Below are 13,632 nucleotides of genomic sequence, written 5' to 3'. Positions count from 1 at the left end.
AACATAAAATTAGTTGTGAACCCAAATAATACCAGTGCAGTTTACGGTACCAGTTTACTTCACCAACACTGTTTATTCTTCCATTTTGTAAGGTCACCACATTCTCCAGTTTGCTCACCAAATCTGACGTGCGAGGGTTGGCTCACGCTCTGGGCCTGCACACCCAAACGTTCCTCCTGCTGTCTCTTCACCAATTTGACACAGAGGTCTCCTTCTGCAGCAAGATACGGTACAACACCACTATATCTTAACACCACAAGTTATACACTTAGGTTTTTCTCTCAAGCTGTTTTCATCACTCTCACATTGTCTCTCCTTGACTGCTTTAGCGCCTTCCTACAAGATGCTGGTCCGTCCATCCGTATTCTGGTCGTTCAGATGGACATAGAGGACTCTCACTGTAGCGACGAGCTGATAGCATCAGCAAAGTACTTTTTTTGTATCTGATTTTGTTTGAGATGTTCTCAATTAGTAATCTTTTAACACTATGACCAATACTATGTTAAACGCTGGCCCCTTGTGGAAATTAGGTAAATTGCAACAACACAGCCTGCCTTCAACACAACTCTTGGACGCTTGCCCTTTGCTGGCCCCAGTCAACTTGGCAACAAGAGATGGTCCAATAAGAAGGCTGCACCATTAGAATGCAATTTTGTGTGGGCAAAATAATGTTTTGGGCATTTGTTTTTTTTAACACTATCATTCCACTATTAATGTAGACATATTTTGGACATTCTCTGAAATTACAATGTAAAAATATTTCATATACTGTTGCTCCTTTTAAACAAAATTGGCAAATTATAATATTTGTTTAAAAGTTAATCTATGTGGTTAAAAATAATGGGTCAATCCAGTGCTGAATAGATAGAGTTTCAATCCCTCAGTGAAACTAACCTTATCACACTGTGTGTGTCCAGGTACTGCACACTGAACTACCTGATAACACTGGAGTCAGATCAGTCCTGTTATGTGGTCTTCATCACCAAGCTGTCCCGCATTCAGAGTGGAGGTTCTCAGTACATAGGCTTCCAAGGAGGCGAGTTACAGTTTCCAGTCTGGCAAGGCTAATGTACAGTGATGTGCTGTTGACTATTGCATATATCCATTAATATGTGTGTGTTTATGGTTTGTTTTGTTTCCAGGTGTCTGGCTTTCAGTGCACATTGATGACCTCAGGGACACAGAAGACATGAGCTTGAACTTGTCAGTTTTCTGCGGAATGCCAATCAGCAAGCTTGTCCCACCTGCACAGTCAGGTATAGAGACATGTGAGTCTGTTAATGCCCAAGCATTAACAGAGACGGCACACCTTCACAGTTTATCCCTGGTGAGGTCCTGCGTTCAGAAAGCAGTGGGTTTGCTGAGAGACCCCAATGACCTTACCTGCAGGAGCATGCAGCGCATGAACATACTGCTGGGGCTTCTTGGAGAGAACCACGGAGAGACGGGAGGTAAATAGACAGTCCTTGACATTATTTTACTGCTCTTGAACTTCATTGCTCTTTATTGCTGTTTTTGATGTGATTCTCACATACAGCCATCATGTTACTAAAGTATACAAACACAGTGGAAAACTGTCTGAGTGTACTGCATATACTGTCTACAGTGAAGTGAAAGGTTAGGCACAGATCGAAATTTACTGGTATAAAAGATATGCAACAAATTTTCCACCATCAGTTGTCTGTGCCAATGCACCACATAACCGATAAACAAAGCATACCAACTTCGGGCACTTCAATATCATGGTTTGTGTTTTCAACACCACAATAATTAGACTGTCAATCTTGACAAACAGAAAATGCATCTCATTCAACTTGCTGGTGTTTTGTAACAGGTGTTTCTTTCCATTCATCAATTGGCCACTGCACATTTTGGATTGATGGATTTTATTTGCAAGTTTAAAAAATACATATATACACAAAGATAAGAAGTGACCGGGATTGCACAATACATTTGGGGACTTATTTCCATTGTGGTCCCTATTATTTACATGAATACATATACAATTACATAAATACAGACACATTAGAGATAGAGACCAAAAAATGCTCAACCTACAGAGTATGAGGGGAGGAGTTTAAGTACAATTATTATAAGCTTGCTTGTTGGTAGGTTATTCTTGAGATGTTTGGGGCTGCTGGTGAACCATGATGTGCAGGCATAATCAAAGTGACACTGGACTAGAACACTTGCCAGAGTCTTTATGTGTAGCATATGCAAAACTTTACAGACTATTTTTTGGGGGGGTACTTTCCTAAAACAATTATTGTCCACCTCACGGTTCAGCTGGCAGAGCTTTGAGCACTAAATGTATCAGGCCATTGCATGTAAAGGACTATAGGCTTAGGTGTCTACTGTATGATATTCATTCATATTTTAATACAAATTATATATAGTACCAGTCAGAAGTTTGGACACCTATTCATTCAAGTTTTTTATTTTATTTTACTATTTTCTACATTGTAGAATAGAAGAAAAAAAAAATTAAATAACATATGGAATCATGTAGTAACCAAAAAAGTGTTAAACAAATCAAAATATATTTGAGATTCTTCAAAGTAGCCACCCTTTGTTTTGATGTCTTCACTATTATTCTACAAATGTAGAAAATAATAATAATAAAGAAAACCCCACCTGAGTAAGTGTCAACAAACTTTTGACTGGTAGTGTGTATAATGGATCGGTTCATCTTTCAGATCAGAAAAAAGGGAGACAAATAACTTTGCTTTCCATTTATTACTTAAAGAACACTTAAAGCAAGGAACTTTTCAATGTTTAAATAAAATCTTAAAATAAAATATTCAATACTCAATTGTTAAATTAAAGTGCAATATGAGGCATGATACCTTCTTCCTTTGAACAATAGTGAATAAAAAAATAGCCTGTGTCCACATCGTAAAAAAAGAAAGAAAGCAAAGCAGACCTGCGCTTATAAATTCAAATCATTTTTCAAAGAGATGAGGATGACTACATTGTTTGGGGAGAGGGTAGACCTCTTTGCAGTCACTATGTCTCCTGCCGTGGAGAATAACCTCTCGCTAGGAACTGAAGTGCCAGGCACAGCCAGGTTACGGCTTGCCGTCATAGCAATGTGAGAGTATTTACACTCATTGCTTTTCCACCATGTCAGTGGATCACCATCCACTGGAATGACGCTTGCTGCCCTGTGGGATGCCTCCTCCTCATTGATACAGTTGGCAAACGTCTTGCCTGTGTCCTTGCTTGCAAAGGTCTCCCCAAAAAGCACCTTCATGGCCAAATTATTTTATGGAGGAGATGCCTCAGTCTGCTGCTGTCGGCTCTGTGGCTTGACCCTGCAGACAAAAATTACTTGATCTATTAAAATTACTAATTATATATTTTCATATTTCATAGAACTAAACTCAGCAACAAAAAAAACATCCTCGCTGTCAACTGCATTTGTTTTCAGCAAACTTGACATGTGTAAATATTTGTATGAACATAAGATTCAACAGACAAACTGAACAAGTTCCACAGACATGTGACGAACAGAAATGTAATAATGTGTCCCTGAACAAAGGGGGGTTGGGGGGGGGGGGGGGTCAGTATCTGGTGTGACCACCAGCTGCATTAAGTACTTTTCAAGTAATTTTGTAATCAATGTTCATAAATTCCAATTATCTTTCTCTGTCTGATACCCAGAGGTTGTAAAGTTCTGATCTTAAATAAAACAGACAGAATTCCCAGCTCACAATTGATCAGATCCAAATTTATTTGCGAGAGCTCTCAAGTTTTTACAAATACATTCCTTTTTATACCATCCTAAACTACGCACATACATACACACCAACATAGGGATTTTCTCATGAGTCTCACCACAGTTTATAACCCCTCAGCTGACAGTTCCAAGCTCCCGCAGACACTAGAACTCTGGAGGAGCTCTCCCAGTCCTCTCTTATCTCCACAGATTTACATCCCGGTCGGTTCCAACATAGGTTAATGCTCCCCTCCGTTCTCTTTCTACCCCCCACATACATTCCTTTCTTCCTAGGTACATGCCATATAACCCATTCCTAATGAACAAACATTATTTAATACTACAAGAAAGACAGTGTTCTTGCCAGTTATAGTGCATAATAGTTAATTTAGTCATTATTGATTAAAAAAAATCCCATAACAGTACTGCAGTGCATCTCCTCCTCGTGGACTGCACCAGATTTGCCAGTTCTTGCTGTGAGATGTTATCCCATTCTTCCACCAAGGCACCTGCAAGTTCCCGGACATTTCTGGGGGGAATGGTCCAAGCCCTCACCCTCCAATCCAACAGGTTCCAGACGTGCTCAATGGGATTGAGATCCTGGCTTTTTGCTGGCCATGGCAGAACACTAACATTCCTGTCTTGTAGGAAATCATGCACAGAACGAGCAGTATGGCTGGTGGCATTGTGATGTCAGGATAAGCCTGCAGGAAGGGTACCACATGAGGGAGGATGTCTTCCCTGTAACACACAACGTTGAGATTGCCTGTAATGACAACAACCTCAGTGACACACTGCCCCAGACCATGACAGACCCTCCACCTCCAAATCGATCCCGAGTACAGGCCTCGGTGTAACGCTCATTCCTTCGACGATAAACGCGAATCCGACCATCACCCCTGGTGAGACAAAACCGGGACTCGTCAGTGAAGATCACTTTTTGCCAGTCCTGTCTGGTTCAGCGACGGTGGGTTTGTGCCCTTAGGCGACGTTGTTGCCGGTGATGTCTGGTGAGGACCTGCCTTACAACAGGCCTACAAGCCCTCAGTCCAACCTCTCTCAGCCTATTGTGGACAGTCTGAGCACTGATGGAGGGATTGTGCGTTGCTGGTGTAACTCGGGCAGTTGTTGTTGCCATCCTGTACCTGTCCCACAGGCGTGATGTTCGGATGTACCGATCCTGTGCAGATGTTGCTACACGTGGTCTGCCACCGCGAGGACGATCAGCTGTCCGTCCTGTCTCCCTGTAGCGCTGTCTTAGGCGTCTCACAGTACGGACATTGCAATGTATTGCCCTTGCCACATCTTCAGTCCTCATGCCTCCTTGCAGCATGCCTAAGGCATGTTTACGCAGATGAGCAGGGACCCTGGGCATCTTTATTTTTGTGTTTTTCAGAGTCAGTAGAAAGGCCTCTTTAGTGTCCTAAGTTTTCATAACTATGACCTTAATTGCCTGCCGTGTGTAAGCTGTTAGTGTCTTAACGACTGTTCCGCAGGTGCATGTTCATTAATTGTTTATGGTTCATTGAACAAGCATGGGAAACAGTGTTTAAACCCTTTACAATGAAGATCTGTGAAGTTATTTGGATTTTTACAAATTATTTTTGATAGACAAACATCCCTTTTTTATAATTGTGACAATAACATTTAATAAAAGCCATTATTATTCCAAATCAAAATGGATAATTCTAATAGCAATAGCATAGACTAAGATTAGACTGCAGTATATTTATTATTTAAGTAATTCACTCATTTTTTTTTACCTCTTCAGTGGCCACAATGTCAGTGGTGAGATCACTGTATGTCCTCTGGCGTAGGGCAGGGTCTAGGTGAGACAGGGACTTGAACCTTGGATCCAGTGAAGTAGATCTATGAAGGTAGTCCTGTACATTAGTGGTGGCGCGGTCTTCCTCACTTGGGGCCATGGATTGTAGAATCCTTGTTTTCAGAGGTAGGATCATGGACACAGACAGTTTCAGTGCTCAATAGGGTTGTAACCGTTTTGAGGGGTTTGAGCATCTGGAGGTGAGCACCTCCTTGAGCACCTCCTCTGCCACTTTCAAGTCATCATCAGACAAAGGTGACAATGTCTTTATTTTTCAGGGTCTTGTCTGTCAGTGCAGAGTATACAGCTGCCTGCTGCTCAAGATGTAACTCCACTTATGACATGTTGGAGCACTAACTTGTTGTGACATCGTGTATGAGCTTGTGTGTCGGTAGCTGTAGCATTTCTTGCTTGGTCTTAAGCATGTGAGCAGCTGTTGTGCATTGGTGGAAAAAGGCAACCACCTTCCTGATCCTCCATAGGAGGCGGTCCATCTGGTTCACTGAGATTCCCCTTTGGGATGCTAAATTGATCACATGTGCAAAGCAAGCTATCTGTGGCCCCAGTCCAGCTTCTATCACTGCATTTACTTGGCATTATCTGTGGTGATTGGGATATTGCTATTGGGCCTCTCTAGCTTCCACTCTGCTACTGCTCCTAGCAGTACCTGCGCCAGATTTGTGCCTTTGTGAATCTTATAGAGGGGGCGTGTCTGTAGCACCGGACTCTACATCCCCCACTCCTCTGTGGTAGTGACCAGTCACAGTCACGTAGCTTTCCATTGCCTTGGAGGTCCACCCGTCTGTGGTGAGGGCAACAGAGTATGGCCTCATGTCTGCAGCCATAAACATCCCAATAGATTTGGTGATGGCTTTAGCCCGGTCTGATTCTGCAGCCAAAGGCTGCTTAAATGCCGCGGTGAGAAGTTGTTGTCGCTTGGCTGAGTTGGCTCCTGTCTGACACACCAGGGTAATGACGCTTTAAACATGTATTTCCATGATCATAAGGCTTTCTTGTGGCATAATGCCTACACAACGTAATGGTGTTGTCCACCACCCTTCTTCCATCATAATATTTGACAGGGAAGCCAAAATGCTCCCATACATGAGTCTTAAATGAAGCGGGAGGCTTTTCCAGTTCTTCAGCTACCCATGGTTGTCACTGCTCTTTTTTCTCCATTGCAATGCGAGCATCCAGGATTGATTCGTTGGGATTCAACATTCCCCGTTCACGTGAACAGTACACACACACACACACACACAACTGCTTTCAAAAAAATATATAATAATAAAATAAACCTTCAGGCTTCAGAGTAAAACACAGCACGCATCTGTCTTGTCTTTATCCTTTCATTGCAACTCTGCATCGAGATTTAGGGAATTATTACTTTAAAAAGTAACAGTGGCAGTAAAACTTTCACACTATGATGGTTAAACTTTGCAATTGATCCGCGGTGATCCGTACGGATCAACTACGGTCCGTTACACCACTACTATATGCAGTTGAATTCGGAAGTTTACATACACCTTAGCCAAATACATTTCAACTCAGTTTTTCGCAATTCCTGACATTTAATCCTAGTAAAAATTATTTAAATTGTTTAACCTGGGTCAAATGATTCAGGTAACCTTACACAAGCTTCCCACAATAATGTTGGGTGAATTTTGTCCCATTCCTCCTGACAGAGCTGGTGTAACTGAGTCAGGTTTGTAGGCCTCCTTGCTCACACACACTTTTTCAGTTCTGCCCACAAATGTTCTATAGAATTGAGGTCAGGGCTTTGTGATGGCCACTCCAATACCTTGACTTTGTTGTCCTTAAGCCATTTTGCCACAACTTTGAAAGTATGCATGGGGTCATTGTACATTTGGAAGACCCATTTGCAACCAAGCTTTAACTTCCTGACTGATGTTGCTTCAATATATCCACATAATTTTACCCACAACATGATGCTGCCACCCCCATGCTTCACGTTTGGGATGATGTTCTTTGGGCTTGCAAGCCTCCCTCTTTTTCCTCCAAACATAACGCTGGTCATTATGCCAAATCTCCAATTGACTCAAATGATGTCAATTAGCCTATCAGAAGCTTCTGAAGCCATGACATCATTTTCTGGAATTTTCCAAGCTGTTTAAAGGCACAGTCAACTTAGTGTATGTAAACGTCTGACCCACTGGAATTGTGATACAATGAATTATATGTGAAATAATCTGTCTGTAGACAATTGTTGGAAAAATTACTTGTGTCATGCACAAAGTTGATATCCTAACCGACTTGCTAAAACTATAGTTTGTTGACAAGAAATTTGTGGGGTGATTGAAAAACAAGTTTTAATGACTCCAACCTAAGTGTTTGTAAACTTCCAACTTCAACTTTATATATATACAGTATATCACAAAAGTGAGTACACCCCTCACGTTTTTGTGACAACACTGAAGAAATGACACTTTGCTACAATGTAAAGTAGTGAGTGTTCAGCTTGTATAACAGTGTAAATTTGCTGTCCCCTCAAAATAACTCAATACACAGCCATTAATGTCTAAACCGCTGGCAACAAAAGTGAGTACACACCTAGGTGAAAATGTCCAAATTGGGCCCAATTAGCCATTTTTCCTCCCCGGTGTCATGTGACACGTTAGTGTAAGATCATTTTAGGCCTAACCCCAGAGAGATGCCGGTGGCAGGCTACTGCACCTGCTATACAGATATAGACATTCAGAAGGAGGGTAATTCGACATTTTTCGATCAGTATATTTGTATAAAGATAAGCATTATATTGTTACAGTCTTCCTCACCACAAGTCGGAGTCAGTTGGAGTGCCGGGGCACACTGCCTTCATATCATAGGCCTGCAGTAACTAAAGCTTAATAATAGCCACACCATACCTTCACAAACGTTTCTAAACTTTATTAGGGTAATATCAAAAGTAAGTCAAGCCGGTGTTTCTAAGGAAAATACGAGCTGAAGAGTGAATGTAAACCAGGAGGAAAAAAATGCACTACCCTCCCCTGTGCCCTCTATAAAAACACACAACCCTCCCCAAAGCCCCCCCAAAAGTCTGACAACCCTTCTCTACTTTGAACCCTCCCCAGTACATTTCGATCTGCCCCTTAGATAATACTGTTTCATGTGCCCTACAGCTCTTTTCCAGAACGTGTTGCTGGGTAGACTGGCAGGGACCCTGGTACAGAGGGAGGAGCTGGTTCACAATCCAGGGGAGTGGGTGAACAGAGAAGCCAAGAAACGCCAGGCTCTCCAGGAGGGTGGCACTCTAAGGTAGTAGAACACCTGGTACAACACTTTAGTAGTAGAACAATTTAAAGTAGAACTCTAAGGTTGTCGAGCACCAACACCATCTTATATGACCGACCATGAACAATAACACTTGTCTTGGATAGAAGATAGGTATCTTCCTATATCAACTCTAGTATTTCTTCCTGGGTCTGATGTGCGTTGTACATATATAGTTGATATAAGAAGATGCTTTCCTTAGTATTACTTCCTGGGTCTGATATGTTCTCTCTGTGTATTCCTTCACTGTAAGACACACCCTATGGCGCTGTCTGCAGTCCACCCTGACTCCAGTCCTGGCCTATATGGTGGAGGTTCTGGACAGGGATGCAAACCTGGACCTGCTGATCTCTGCTGGCCTCAGTAAGGCCCTCATACAGCTTTGGTTGGACATTCTGGCAGACAGACATATTCTGGACCTTACACCACCACAAAACTCCAGGTATCCAGTTCAGTAAATTGGTATTGTCCCCGAAGGGCAATTGTTTTGTACTTGCTGAGATCGGTCTGTATAAATGTCACTATGAGTAGTTCCAATAACCTTTTTGATTTCAATTTAAGAAAACAACTAAATAAAATACCTGACTGATATATAGTTGTATAATTCAATTTTCCTTTTCCTCTCTAGTGGGTCAGACCAGGAGGTCTTGGTGCAACATTACTTACTGTTGGGTGGTGAGGAACAGCCCTGTGCTGCCCCCTTCAGTTGGCTCATTAGAAGGCACTTCCAAAGCCTGTGGGAGGAATCAGAGTTTATACCAGGTGAGTGACAACCTTTGTTACCTGGTTTATCTATGTCCCTAATCATGTGTCCGTATTGGGACTATCTAGAATTAAATCAATTATATAATGCTACGAGTGTATTGTCTAACTAATGAATCTCACTCTCTCTCAGTCACAGAGGATGACAGCACCCAGAGGATTGTCCAGTTTGTGAGCACGGCCACCAGTAGCAAGCTCGGTAGCCTTATAGGGAAACTCTCAGACCAGGAGCACCTGGACTTGGACAAACGATACCTGCGTGACTTTCTGCTGCTTTCCTTCAAGATCAAATCTGAAGATGAGCTGAGGGTGCGACTGTGTGAATCTTGAGATACCATTTCACATCACATTTTAAAACAGTCTAGTAAAAAGATATTGGGAAAACTAACAACTGTCAATTAAATGAACAATTTATGAACTATGAATTATCATTCATAAGTGTTGCCATTATATTTTCTCAAGTTGGTTACCCCTGTTCCCGTACACAGGTGTTGACCAGAGCGGCGCTGGGCTGTGTGTCTGAACTCCAGCGTTCCATGACCATTAACCCTGATCTGTCCCCTGCCTGGGTGATGGCTGCAGCTAGACACTATGCTCCCAGACTGGACACTCTGTCCCATATCCTGCTGCTGCAGCCCCAGCTGGCCCCAGACATTCTACAGCAGGCCTCACACACAAAGCCCACAGACATGGTGAGATCACATCAATTACACTGTAAATAAGGTCCAGAGTTAAGAGTTTAACTTGGGCTGGAAGTTTTCCCTGGTCACATATGGCCACAAGGAACAACACTCAAAGAATTATGTTACGACCTGGAGGAAAAAAGAAAGCATGATGACAATCTTTTTTTGTGGCAGCTAGAGGACATTTTGGCTCTTGGAATTTGTGTGGAGAGGACCAAGCTGCAGACTGTGACGTCCCTGTCAGAGTGTGAGTCCCTCTTACGCAGAGTGGAGCTCCTACAGCCATGTCTGGATAGAGCATTCAGTGAGAAGTACAGCTCCCTCTGCAACCCTGGCTGTCTCCAGCACCTGGACTCTATCAGGTACATTCATTGATTGATATAGTTAGTTATTATTTGATTAATTGATTGACTGACTCATTAGTTGATCAGTAGATTGATTCATACCAAATAAAGTCAAAATCCAGATTTTTTTTTTTATATTAGTCACCTTCTTCAACTTCTTCTGTCCTTCAGGTCTATTTGGCGTGGGATGCTTGTAGTAGCAGCATTCATCCAGCAGGTGTTGTTTGAGGGGAAACAGATAGACCCCAGTCTGGAGGATCTGGCTCTGAAACACTGTAGCCTTCTCCAAAGCGTAAGTGAGAATTTGGGTTTAGATAGTATTAGCAATAATGATCCCCCCACCGTTACAGTTGTGTAGTGGAGGGTATACGCAGGTATTTTGCTATATACCCACATTTAGGACATAGTGTATACTCCCTTATTAATCCCCAGGATGCGTATCAAAGTAGTGTGGTGGAGGTATATACTGTATCAATTAATAAGGCTGATGGAACAGATCAGAATGTTTAGCTTAAAATGTTGATAAATTATTATTTCTTGAAATTTTAAGCTAGCAATATGCACACATTGGTAGGCCTACACACAAATGTTTCAAAATGCAATTTGTGGAAAACACTGTTCTAAAATGCACACCGCACAAGCAAGTAATTTCATGGAACAAGATGGACATATCGGTTTAGAAATTTAGAAAGAGGAGAGATCGAAAGATACAACAACTATTATGGTCTGCTAATATAAATAAAATAATTCCTTTGGCTGATCGACAATGAAAGAAAGTTGAACAGGAGAGCGCATAAGTCTTTATAAAATAAATGCCTCCACGTTTCTATGGTGGGATTTTGGCTATCGGCTACTTTGAAGAAAGGTAAGATATGCCTCATAATATGAAGTAAAACAGAGGTTTCAAACAATGAAGGAACAGGAAAAATATAGTGATGCTAATGATAGGCTTAACTGTCTTCTAGTAGATGGAAAGGCTTTCTCAAAAATCTTCTCAATTAAATGTTAGAGCTACAAAGTAGTCTGACAGAAATATATCATGATTATTTGCATCAATCCAGTGGCCATCTCATGTGCGCTACAGAAACACCGATAACCAAACAATATTAGGTGCCAAATGCAGTTGAATAAAGGGTAACTAGACTCAAATCTAAATTTTGTGGATTTTTCCCAAGCCTCAAAAGTGGTCTCCTGATGTGGTGTGAGCATTTGTACCCTACATCTCAATTTCCACCTAAAATGACATATCCAAATCTAGCTGCCTGTAGCTCAGGACCTGAAGCAAGGATATGCATATTCATGGTACTGTTTGAATGGAAACACTTTAAAGTTTGTGGAAATGTGAAATTAATGTAGGAGAATATAACACATTAGATCTGATAAAAGATAAAACCAAAAAAACATGCATTTTCTATTTTTGTTGCATCATCTTTGAAATGCAAAAGATTGGGGGTGTAATTTAGATTTAGGAAGCTGGGTGTAATTTAGGTGTTGTCCAGTCATGTGCAAAGTTTCAGACTGATGCATTCAAGAATGAGATATCTACATAATATTTTGTATCAAGTCTCCCAGCTGTCCCTCACGAGTTTGCCCAAATGTACCCAAGTGGCCGAATTAGTCAATTGATACATTTCCAAGTACATAACTACAGAGAACATACAAAAATGCCATGGTAATAAAAAAAGTACAATTTACACACCCCCAGGAATGTCATACATGATGGATCATTAGCTTCCCTACATAAAACGGTACTAACCTTCACTCTATATGGCCAGGCGGGGGTGGGTGTGGAGACAGAGACAGCAGAGGGGTCAGACTGGAGGAACCAATTCCTACATTTGAATGAGTGGGGGATAGAGGACTTGAATGTGGTGTCTGAAGTTGCCACAGGTCATCCTACTCTTGACCACTATTGAGGATTTTTTTTTTTAAACAAAAAAAAAATTGGTTAGAACTCAAGTTTGCGAATACTTATTTTATTTAACCTTTATCTTAGCAGGGGTGAGCACTGCTTAGCATTTTAGCAGGGGTGAGCACTGCTAAGCATCTTAGCAGGGGTGAGCACTGCATCAAATACACAACATATATCTATAAACATACAAAACCAGTCAAACATTTTGACACACCTACTCATTCCAGGGTTTCTTTATTTTTACTATTTTCTAAATTGTAGAATAATAGTGAAGACATCAAGACTATGAATGAAAACATATGAAATCATGTAGTAACCAAAAAAAGTGTTTAACAAATCAAAAAATATTTTATATTTAGCCACCCTTTGCCTTGATGACAGCTTTGCAAAAACGTATTTTACTTACTGATATAAAAGGAATGTTACCTTTTCCTTCCAATCTTTATTGCGCGCAGGACTTCTCATGTCACTCTCCCGGTCAATTTCTGCAATAATCTCCTCCAAATGTGTATACTTGAACTTTGATTTAGCGTTTACACTCTTAGGATCCATGTTGTACTTTTTCAGTGTTGAGAAAACTTAATGTAAACTGCCCTGCGTCCTATGGATTTTCTATGGACAATGAATCGCGTTGCGCGCAGCCATAGGACAATGGGCGTTAGTCCTACAAAGGGCATCGCATACTCATGTAAAGCCCAGCTCATTGGCTATCTAGTTAGCTATGTTTCAAAACGATAGGTGGTCATTGGACCAAGAGACAGACAATCAAGTGAACACCGTCCGTCTCATTGTTGCGTAATGATGGCTGTCCTCCATGGACTAATTGACCTGTTGTGTAGCCAATACGTAATGTAGAATGATGAAGCAAGGCCTGGTTGCCTTCTAGAGCATCTGAGGATTGCACAGAAACCAAACCTGACCGGGTGAAACAAGGTTTAGCCAGTTAGATTTCATAGATTGTTTTGTTGCAAGTTGAAAGTGTCGGAATTCATGTAAAACGCCGTATACAACATGGATCGTGTTAGTATATAAAAATGTATTTTATCAAACAAAACTACACTACATTGTATCTCTGGAACCCTCAGAATAACAAATCA

General features: G+C 41.4%; 1 protein-coding gene across 19 annotated transcripts in view; it reads left to right on the top strand.

Moving 5' to 3' along the window:
- The window catches only part of rnf213b (ring finger protein 213b), a 65,915-nt gene that overhangs the window by 19,003 nt on the left and 33,280 nt on the right, over positions 1-13,632 (top strand). For 16 of the 19 annotated variants that reach the window (XR_016491079.1, XR_016491083.1, XR_016491082.1 and 13 more), the window contains 11 exons: positions 93-229; positions 330-428; positions 918-1,036; positions 1,143-1,451; positions 8,684-8,819; positions 9,088-9,276; positions 9,463-9,596; positions 9,730-9,905; positions 10,085-10,288; positions 10,454-10,641; positions 10,795-10,915. Coding sequence is in view for 13 of the 19 variants with exons in the window: in XM_021581064.3 (XP_021436739.3) it covers positions 93-229; positions 330-428; positions 918-1,036; positions 1,143-1,451; positions 8,684-8,819; positions 9,088-9,276; positions 9,463-9,596; positions 9,730-9,905; positions 10,085-10,288; positions 10,454-10,641; positions 10,795-10,915 (1,812 nt within the window). In the remaining 6 variants the exon portion in view is untranslated. The remainder of the gene's footprint in view (positions 1-92; positions 230-329; positions 429-917; positions 1,037-1,142; positions 1,452-8,683; positions 8,820-9,087; positions 9,277-9,462; positions 9,597-9,729; positions 9,906-10,084; positions 10,289-10,453; positions 10,642-10,794; positions 10,916-13,632) is intronic. The other 3 variants (XR_016491080.1, XR_016491084.1, XM_090217334.1) reach the window with 1 other exon arrangement.

This window comes from Oncorhynchus mykiss, chromosome 23 (assembly GCF_057628025.1).
Source record: "Oncorhynchus mykiss isolate SJ-2025 chromosome 23, ASM5762802v1, whole genome shotgun sequence".
NCBI lineage: Eukaryota > Metazoa > Chordata > Actinopteri > Salmoniformes > Salmonidae > Oncorhynchus > Oncorhynchus mykiss.
Note: the sequence above shows the minus strand (reverse complement) of the source record. Positions and strands in the feature narration are given on the sequence as shown.